General features: G+C 42.1%; 1 protein-coding gene across 1 annotated transcript; it reads right to left on the minus strand.

Moving 5' to 3' along the window:
- Positions 1–2,964: 2,964 nt before the first annotated feature.
- On the minus strand, positions 2,965–10,306 carry hepacama (hepatic and glial cell adhesion molecule a). Its single transcript, XM_062385291.1, has 7 exons — positions 10,075–10,306; positions 7,521–7,868; positions 6,644–6,925; positions 5,136–5,226; positions 4,806–4,873; positions 4,595–4,665; positions 2,965–3,799 (listed from the first exon to the last, which is right to left on the minus strand). Exons 1-7 carry the CDS (start codon positions 10,166–10,168, stop codon positions 3,437–3,439), a joined length of 1,317 nt encoding a protein of 438 aa, XP_062241275.1. The 5' UTR covers positions 10,169–10,306; the 3' UTR covers positions 2,965–3,436.
- Positions 10,307–10,870: the final 564 nt, after the last annotated feature.

The raw sequence follows: 10,870 nt of genomic DNA on the forward strand, positions 1-10,870 counted from the left end.
GCAGATGGTTTGGTCAGATGACCTTTGCAAAGCACTCCAAGAGATTTCAGGGCATTTCATTTTTTAGCAATCCATTTATGATTAAGCCTGGACAGTTAAATAAATATACTTTCAAAACCTCAAAACCTGCATTTTCTAATAGCATCTCAGAAATTGTTAAAGCATCTATGTCTGGGCTCATTTTGGGTCGAATCAATTCCTTATGTTTTGTCCAAAATCTCAAATCCATGTCTCTTCTACAGTGTGTTAATGTGCATCAAGGCTTTTGTAACATCCTCCATCGTTGGACCCTCAGAGGAAATACTTAGTTACTTTAATAAATGAAAAGTATAATTCTATTGTTACTGAAAGTCCAGTAAACATTCTTATTAAATAAATGGGCATTATAGGAAAATTTATATACAAAATTCTCATTCTGTGGAATAATGGCCCCGGTTACTGAGATATAATAATATGTCACAATATTAGATTATTAGTACTGATGTATGAATGTATAACAAGCGTGTTTAATTCCACAGCTGTTTGGTTGGAGGTAGCTTTAACTGGATGGACATTTTGAGGAGCTGGGCTCCTCCAAGGAGTCACAAGATAAATATGAGCGTCTGTGAAATAATAATCCAAGAGGGAGGAAAGAAAATCAGAGAAACAGATTTCTGTTTTAAATTATATTTAAACATCAACATACACAACTTACTTGGGCCTTGAACATTTATTTAAATCTATCATCTGAGACATTTAGGGGGTAGGTATATCTTTGCCGGCAAGACTTGCTACAAATCCACAAAAGTGGAAAACAAATTTGAATCTTCAGTAATAATGTTATATGAATCGATGGTTCATATAATATAAGATACATTTTTTAAATTAAAGATTTAAACTGAAACGCAACCTGCAACTATATAGATTAAATGAATATAGTTGAGTAAAATGTCCAGTGTTAGCCTCCTTTAAAATAGTAGAATAATACAACTATTGAGAATGGAAATATAAGGACAGCGATATAATGCATGTGCACAATATGCAGAGGTAGAGATGAAACATATTCACTTAATATGGTACATAATATGAAATACATTAAGTTAATATTGTTAATTAGTTGGAGACTGCATCAGATAAGAAACCTTCTTCTTCTTCTTCTTCTTCTTCTTCTTCTTGTGCACTACCCTGTCTGACTCTGACCGATCCTGACCTACAGACACAAGAAGCCAGAATAAGAGCCTTCAACAATAAAGCCACCCTCGTCCTCTGGGATTTTCACATCAACAGGCCGGTGTGAATGAGGACATTAGTGAGGAGGCTAATCCGGGCAGCAAGAGGAGGTCATTAATTAGAGACGGTGAGCATCCCCTCTGTTCAACTCATGGGACACCTACTCACGTGCGGAAACACAGACGCAAGTACTTTATGTGGGCAGATGTGATGCTGCTCCCCAGAGTCTGATTACCGCCGCTGCCACGCTGGAGGAGAGGTGGTACGTCACGTGATAGAACGTGTGACCAACACTCAAAACGTTGGAGACCAAAAAAAAAGAAGCCACGTCCAAGCTGAATATGAGTGATCCAATCTCGTCTTCTGAGGAAATGAAGCCACAGGTGATTATGCACATGTTTGTGAGTGCGCTTGCTCGTGCTGTGTACCCGGGCCTGCTGCATGTGTATTCATGAGTCTGTGCAAACAGGAGTGGAAGACCACAAAGCCCAGATCAAAAACATGGGGACCTCATCTGCTTATGCAACCAGGACTCATCACACCTTCAGCAACGGAAGACGCAGCTCAAGGATAAAAGCAGCCAACCAGGCAGATCTTCATGACAAAGGACGTCCGGCTGGTTGTGTGAAGGGGACACATTTTACTGATAATAGGGATGGACCAGGCTTCTCATTGTGTGCGTGTGTGTGTGTGTTTGTGTGTGTGTGTGTGTGTCAGTGTGTACGTGTATTAGTTCACCTCACAGCTGAATATAACCCAGCACATCCTTTAATCTTTTATCTTTTCATTTCACGATGCCTAACATGGTTTCTGTGTACACCAAACAAACATGCGATTTAGTAAAAATGTAATAAAACCCATATTAGATATATGACTGTTATACATAGACACAAATGTCATATTTCCAGGTATGGTTTTCCAGTATTCATATTCCTACTTGTATGGAAAAATCCTATTCAAATAAATCATTGGGGTGGCTGTGGTTCAGGGGGTAGAGTGGGTTCCTCTAACCAGAATGGTGCTGGTACGATCCCAGTCTTCCCCTTCCACATGCCATGCCGTTCTCATCTGAGAAAAAAGTGCTGCTCATGGATTCACTGTACAAATGTGTCTGTTTCAAGAGAAAGAAAAGCTTAATATAAATACAGAGCATTTAGTATTAAGAGGCTCCATGATTGAAGTGAGTGGCCTGCATTATACAGAACTCCCTGTAGATTAACTCTTGGAGTGCACAGAACAGCCTCCTCCTGACATTAATTTGACCTATTTCTTTTTCTATATTTAGAATTGTTTTTGTTATGATTAGGTTGTAAAATCCTCGTGGACCTTCTGAGGTCGAGTAAGTGAAGAGCGAGGGCTCTGCTCAGACAGGAAGCAGTTTCGGCAGCGAGAGGCTTCTTTTTCCATGTGTCAGAGGCACGGAGTCAACGTTTAACCATTTGTCTGCTTTAGATAAAGTAAAAGGGATGAAGCTTCCAAAGCACCACACATAAACTTCCAAAAATATAAAATTAAAAATAAATAAATGGACAAAAAAAAGAGTAAATATCAAGTTTAAAGTTAATCTGTCTCTTCAGAACTTTTCTCCATCATGTGTACATGATGAAATACAGTATTTTTAGGAAATGTGTGGGTGACATCTGATGGACAAGACAGGAATTACACACAAGCTCAAGAAGAGAACAGTCAAATGATAAAACTGTTGGTGATTGCAACCAAAATAATAACAAGGTACAAACTATTTAAATTGCTTTATTACCTTAGATTATACAATGACCTAATATAGAATAATAATCCAATTTGTGGTGTAAAGTTTTTTAAAAGAAAAGAAAACAGCCAACCCCTCAACATTAATTTACTTACATATGTACAGGCACTTATCAAACGTTCCCATTCAAATTCACAATGAAACAAAAAGTACAATATATCAGAGCTGGTAAGTCTGTTCTGTCTCAGCATCATTTTCAGGATAAACTACCTGTAAAATATATTTTTTCCTATGAGAGGATATCATCAACAAAAAACTACAAACATTGAGGAAAACCACAGAGAACTTGATGATAAATAATGGAATATAAAGAGTTAGCTGAAAGGGAACTCATCTCTGATCCTAGTGCATCCAATCCCAAATCCTCCTTTTCCTCAGAAGAACAACAAACTATACATAAACTTTACATATCACAGAATGAAAGCATACTTCCCAGGGTGGTTGAGAAACGTGCGGTCATCATTGTTGGGGTGGACAGTGAGTGGGATCACTGGGATCTGGACACTCTGCCTCCACGGGCAGGTGGCTGGTTGGGATGCCCACGGGGGGGCGGACCTTTCTTATGGGGCTGAAGCTGCGTGGAGACGACCCGGGGGAGTGAGCAGGTGAGTGGACGGGCAGCAGTGCAGGACCGAGAGGGTGCTGTGGGAGGGGTAGTGCTAGGGGAGAGGGGCTGCGGGGGTACCTTCGAGGGGCCGACCAGATGGGCCGATCAGTTCTGTTGGAGGAGGGGGGGAGGACGGGAACGTAGGTAGCAGGGATACTCATTTCGGATTGGCTGAGAGCATTGCCAGAACATTCTTCCAAACGCTCCAGAGTCTCCTGAAACAACAAAATGCACAAGTTCTAATCATCAGTGGTGTTTATTTATGATTCTAATTCTAAAGGGTCAGTATGTCAGATTTAGCTGAAAGGGATCTATTGGCAGAATATGAATATTAAATAATCATAGTGATGTGTTACTTCTGTGTTTCATCTAAACTTTATATTTACATCGGGAGTGTGTCCTTTCTACAGAGGCCGCCATGTTTTTTACATTAGCCCCAAATGGTGAGGTGAGGGGTATTCAGCTGCAAAATGCAACTTCACCACTAGATGTCAGTAAATGCTACACACTGACGCTTTAATGAAGCTGTAATTTGTACCAAAAGTTTGACATTTTTCGGAGCATGGTTCTATGGGTGGCAGTGAAATATCTCTTCATGATTGTTTGCTATGAGCTCTTCTCCACACATTCAGGATCCCTAGAGAATGAATGACTGAGGGATGAATGAGTAATGAGTAATGTTTTTTTGGAATAGTGTTGGGTGGAAGAGCAGTTTTTAACCCCAGGCCGACATTGTCCTCAGGGGGATACAGCCTGATGACTTAAGTGGTCCCCTGATCTCTCCTCTAGCGCCACCGAGGGGAGAACAAGTAGTTAATTAAAACCAATAGCACACTGTGTTATTGCATCAGGTCTTTTTAGTACTTACTTGTTTTCATTTAACAATTATCCTGTTTCAAACTTGTACAGCACCTTGAAACATTTTAGTTTACGGAAACTTTTGAAAAGTGTATTATTATTATTATTGTTATTATTATTATTAGGAAGGAGGAGGAAAAAGAATAACTTACATCTTCATTGAGAACATAAAGAGGCATTGGACTCCTTCGACCGAGTGTAGTTGGTTTCGGTACAACATCCACTGCAAACACATATATTCAGTTTAGAAATGGGTCACATTCTGCGTGATTAAAGTGTGAAATAATTCTGTGTGACATGGGGCAAAGGTTAAGTTTTGCATTTGTGTTGAAGTATCTCGGAACAAGTGCAGCTGCTGCTCACCGTCGTGGCCATTTTCACTCTGTTCTAAATAAACAGGAGCTCTTTGGGGGACAGGTCGATGCTTCTTTCTACAACAAGAAGAAAAGAACTCCTGAAAACACATCCAACTGTCGAGCTGCAGGTCGATGTGCTCTCCAATTTTCCACTACATGTTCAGAGCGATGGAGTTGACACTGTGGAGCCACTTTAGACTCTAGTCACATCCGTAAGAGCAATATCAAAGCCAGTGAGAGAGAGAGAGTGAGAGAGAGAGAGGGAGAGAGAGAGAGAGAGAGAGAGAGAGAGAGAGAGAGAGAGAGAGGAGGTAAAAGAAGAAAGAGTAACTCTCACTTGGAAGGTTTCCAACAGGCACACACTGTAACCAGGGTGATTAGGAGGAATATGCCCCCGGTGGACAGGATGATGTATAGCGAGCTCCGTCCTGAACCAGAGTGAAACAGAGAGAGGTATATGAGGACAAGAGAAGAAAGAACAGAAGAAAGAAAGAAAAAAAGAGAGAAAGCCTTTGTCAGTAACAGCATGATAGCAGCACAGCAATTCCCTCTCACTAACTTGTAGCTTTGCCTCACGTTTGCTTTTTCACTATTTGTCTTGACACTGGGAAAATGAAGATTGCAAAGAGATGGTCTTTGAGGCAATAGATTGTTATTTTCTTCTTTTTGACCTCTAGGCTTACAATGCATGACCAGGATATGGAGCAGGAGGGACGTTCAATTCTTTCCCCCGCTGCTTACTAACTCTTCTGAGTGCTCTGGCAGTGAAGTAGCACATGAGGGTCATCGCTCTGAGACTTTGAGCTGCCCCCCTGCCCATGCAGAGGGAACAGAAAGCGGTTTGAGGACCTGAAGCTGCCTCCTCATGCAGCACATCACAGTACAGCAATAATGAAGTCAGGATTACTGAGGTCCACTGAGGCAAAGCGTCCCCCCCCCCCCCCCCCCTCCCACCCCCACCTGCCTCCTTTTCCTCAGCTCCCTCCTCATAAATAACTGTCCATTCATTGGATTAGAGTGCCTCGGCCTCGCGCTCAGTCTGACATGTAGTTCTATGCTGGCGCCCAGTAACAGCCGTTCGGAGCCAACTCTGCCGCACTTGGATTTGCACTTTGTTGTAAACAGCATTGTTAGAGAGGCAGGCATGCAGGCCTGTGTGTAGGTCAGCATGAGAAGATAATTGCTTCTGCGAGCTGTAAATGGATGGTTGTTGAACAATGAGATAACACAGTACTACAGTTTTCATAAGCAGCACAATAGGGAACAAACTATTTTCTTGGATCCGTTCCCTGATGCGGATTCCATGCTAATATTTTATGAGTTCTTTCCTGACCCATGTCCCATCCTTTTCAAGTATCATCTGTTCAGTTGTTTTTGCAAAATCTATTTTACAAACAGACAAACCAACAAACACATTGGGTGGAAACAGTCTCCTACATTTATATGAGCTATAGTTATATACATAGTTGCAATATAATTTGTAGATTCGATTTTTATCTGTAAAAAATATAATAATCTCATATGAAACATTTTTAAAGATACAACTATGCAGCAGCTTGTATATCGGTTTACACAGACTCCACCTCAACTAACCCCAAATGTAAACTTGTCCTTGCAGATGATTGTACAATAATAATAATTGATACTTAATTAATAATATAACCCATTTAATAGTATTTAGCTTATCACACAACATAGAAATATAAAAGATTTTTCTACATAATGATTGCTTTTTACAATTTGAGTATTTTTGATGTGATATGGAACATGATCACAGCATCATCTCCTCCATCTTGACATAAGCTTGTATGACTTGACATCCTACCCGTGTAACATGCCACCTACTGTAGACAGTGAGCTTGACAGGTGTGCTCCTCACGCTGCTGATGGGGTTCTCCACTGTGCAGGCGTAGATGTCGTCGTCTGACATCCCGACTCGGGCGATGGTCAGCACCTTCTGGTCAAGGGACAGCAGCAGGCGCGAGTCATTGGCCATCACCTTGCCTCCCTTCAGCCAACTGTAGATGGGCTTTGTGCCATTGTCGTGGGAGCAGTGCAGGTGGAATTGCTCGCTGTACTCCAGGACGGAGGAGGCTATCATCTGGACGTAAGGTTTGGACACTGGAACTGAGGAGGACAGGGCAGAAGACACAGGTGAAGTCAAACTGTGACAGGGAAGTTCACTATTAACACTGAAAATAGAAAGTTGTCAGTAAACCGTACAACAAGAAAACAGCACTATATAAAATATCAAAATACTACTAATAAAAAATAAAATAAAATAAAATCTGCTGGGATCAAAACATTCTCAAGTCGAAAGGAAGGCCAAAGAGAAGAGATGTGATCAATAATAATCGCAGTTGGTAACACACAACTTAAATCAGTTTTTGCATATTAAAGGTGATTAATAACATAATTGTGTTAATCTAATTTGTTAGTTTTAAGTTGAACAAACTTAATTAATTTGTATGTTAACAAATGAAGTATATGTATAGGTATCTTTTTCACTGCAACAACTCAGAGGTGGAAATCAAAACGAAAAACCACCAACACGGTGAATCACTGGATCGTGCACTGAGAAAGTTAAACTTCATGATAATGACTTGCGCAACAGAATGTATTTTTAACAACTATTGATTTTGCCTCAGCTCAGAACTGCTCCTCAGTTTGTGTCCGGTGGTTTGAAGTACAGAGAAATGAAGAGGATGGTAACTCTACACACCATCCACAGTGAGCTCGGTGTGCTGCTCCCCGGTGAAGCTGTCGTCTGTGATGGAGATCTCCACCTCGTACGCCCCTTCGTCCGAGAGCTGCAGGTTGTGGAGCAGCAGCGACCCATTCTCAAACACCTGGACACGGTTGCGGTACTCGGGCCTCAGGTTCCCGATGACGTCCGTCCCTATGGACTGCACCACGGTGATGGGTTTCTCTTTGCTCCTCTTCAGCTGCCACTTTATCACGGGCTTGTCGGAGCTGCTGCTGGAGTAGCTGACTGACAGCAGGGCCTCTTTGCCCACCGTGCCCCTCACCACCTGGCTTTGACTGGTCACGTTCACCCCCGACACCTCACCTGGATAAAAACACAAAGAAACAGGGCTTTAGTTTCAAACTCTGGGAGTGCACAGAGAGGAGGACACGGATAGGGCAGTTTCGGGGGACAGTCACCATGCTGTCTGTGATGCTCTGCCACACTCAAACAACAGAGAATTCATGCAAAGACACACTAATTACTGCGACACTAATTACTACTATTACAAACTGAAATGGAAAATCAGGGCAGTGGATGGCCGGGATGCTGATACACCAGAGTTAGAAAGTAACAAGAGACCTTTATGTAGCTATACACTGATAAAAGAAAAGTGTTGGAACAATTTATTAAATGCTGAACACTTAAATGGGTAACAAATTAAGTTTTTTTCAAATTTAAGTGGGCAGATTTGAGCTATTTAACAAACTTGACAAATTTGTCAAATCAATTGTAGTATTTCTTTATTCAGTAAACAAGTCAGCGTACAGTGTAAATATACGAATACTTTTAATGTACGCCGATTGAATTTTTGTATTCCTGTTTGTGGTCATAGTTTACTTATTCACAACTAAGCCTGAAAAAAATGAATCGTGTTTGAGAACATTGGACTTGCTGATGTTTATTTGCTTTTCATCACCACTGCTGAAAATATATGTTTTATTGCTTTTTTGCACACCATTTGCGTTGTAAAGAACTATATATTATATCTCACTGAAATCTAATGATTTGGTTAAACATTATATTTTTATATCTCTAACTGCTGCGTTGAGATGTAAGTAAGCCATACAAGTTTTAATACAATTCAAACTCCTTCTAATTACTAAGAAGCCTGAATTTTTTTTTTGTTAATATATCATGACACTTTTAGAAAGGACCTTTGTTCTTTGGACCATTATCTGACGTTACTCATTTACAGAGTTAATGAATAGAAATAAATGTACTCAAAAACATGCACACATGTCACTTTGCTTCTACTTCTAAATGTCTAGTTATGTCTTGATCACGAATCTCAGAAACCCCCCGCCACAGGAATTCCCCTTGACCCCTCGCCGTGAACAAGTAATAACTAATTTTGATTTGTGCTCCTCAATTATCCTCCAGCTCCCGCAGGGACATGGGGATGAGGTGTTACAGTGAGGAGCCACATTTCATCCTTTATAGACGAGGCCTGTCTTGGAAACCAAATGCAGCGAGGCTATTATGTTCACAGTGGAGGCTCCTATAACTCAGCTGTAGCTAGACACATGGAGGTCTAAACATTGGCTTCGGGCCTTCGAGGGGCATCCCACTGTTCGGCTTTAAACGAGAGAGGAGAGAGAGGAGAGAGAAGAGAGAGGGAGAGAGAGAGAGAGAGAGAGAGAGAGAGAGAGAGAGAGAGAGAGAGAGAGAGAGAGAGAGAGACCCTGCACTGTTAGCTATTCTTCGCAGTGAGGCAGTTAGCAGGGCATCGCCTCATTGCTGTGGCAACCACTTGGTCCGCCTGACAGGGGTTGCCAAGGCGATAAGACAAAGGGCATGATTGTTGGAACTAGTTTCCTCCACTGAAAAGAGTGCAAGCGGGTTAGAGAGAGAGAGAGAGAGAGAGAGAGAGAGAGAGAGAGAGAGAGAGAGAGAGAGAGAGAGAAAGAGAAACTCTTTGTCACCGGCGAAGTTGGAGATAGACACAGGATCCAGTGATTCTACTAAACTCTGACTTGGTTTGGTCAACTGGAGCCTTGTCACGGCCGTGAAATCAAATGAAACATTTTGAAAAGAAAAATCAGCACGTGGTTAAAACTTGTGACATCACTTTTTTCACATAATTAAATGAATTTGCCTTATACACACACACACAATATGCAGGCCCTGCCCTATTCAACACTTAACCTACACATCCCCTTCTTACACATTTACAATAGACACTTCAGGATCCTTCAAGCATCTTACTGGGGCCCAATAGAGAGGGCACCGTCTATCAGAGAGAATCCATCGAGCTGGAAACACACGGACAAGAAAAACCTCTCTGACTAACTTAACCTGGATTAACTTCACTTCAAAGAGGGATAAAGGATGCGATGGTGTTTAAAGTGACACAACGCGAGTGATCCGAAGAGTGTGAAGTAAAACAGTAAAATTAATATATCTGTAATTTCAGTTTTTGAGAAAAATTCCACTTGTTTTGCTCGTCATCTGAAAGTAACAGAAAAAGTCTCCAGCGAATTCTCCGTCGTCTAATGTCTGGACGGGTCAAAGAAACATTTGGACTCACCTGTGACGAGGAGGAGGAGGCCAAAGAGCCACAGCAGCGCAGGAATGTCGGTGATACTGTCGCTTCTAGAGGAGGTCTTCCTCTCCACCTTCATCTTGAGTCCTGGGCAGAGTCTTTCTCCCAGTTAGTGAGCATGGTTTGTCCACCCTGGGCACGTCCCTGTGGCTCCACACACTCTCTCCACCACACTGCCTGCCTGCCTGCCTGCAACACTGGCCTCTGCCTGGTCACACTGAGCCCCTACTCTCCACACAGCACCCCAGTCACAGCCAACAACAGCCAACTGTGTGTGTGTGTGTGTGTGTGTGTGTGTGACTGTGTGTGTGTTGGAGTGAGACAGAGACATAGTGTGGATGAGCTCCCCTCTTCCACTCCACAGTGGAGCTAAACGAAATGTAATGTTTGCCTCTTTAGGTGGATACATAGCTTTAGGCATCTGTCATTTTTGAGAGCTTTCCCAAAAGAAAGTGCTGTCTCTTTTCCCGAGTTAAGCTTCTTTGGAAGGACTCCTGCCACAGCTGCAGCTCTTGAGAGGAGACCACTTCAAGCTCCGAAATGTCTGAGCTCGAAAAACAATTCACTTCCCCTTTTCCCTGGCCCACTTTTGTCATGTTCTCTATGGACTTAAGCTTCACAATAAATTCACAATTTGTCACTTGGACTCCCCCTTCAGCTGTTGACTAACACACACACACACACACACACACACACACACACACACGCACACACACACACACACACACACACACACACACACACACACACACATACACACACACAGCCTCGAAGCACTTTG

Source organism: Platichthys flesus, chromosome 4 (genome assembly GCF_949316205.1).
Source record: "Platichthys flesus chromosome 4, fPlaFle2.1, whole genome shotgun sequence".
NCBI classification, from domain to species: Eukaryota; Metazoa; Chordata; class Actinopteri; order Pleuronectiformes; family Pleuronectidae; genus Platichthys; species Platichthys flesus.

What these genes read in the sequence shown, in the direction of transcription:
- hepacama (XM_062385291.1), bottom strand. Translation starts at nt 10,168, where the DNA reads ATGAAGGTGGAGAGGAAGACCTCCTCTAGAAGCGACAGTATCACCGAC. An exon ending in CCTCCTCCTCCTCGTCACAG is followed by an intron (nt 7,869 to 10,074) that starts GTGAGTCCAAAT and finishes GTTTTTATCCAG; the next exon opens with GTGAGGTGTCGGGGGTGAAC. An exon ending in GCCTGTTGGAAACCTTCCAA is followed by an intron (nt 4,874 to 5,135) that starts GTGAGAGTTACT and finishes TTCTTGTTGTAG; the next exon opens with AAAGAAGCATCGACCTGTCC.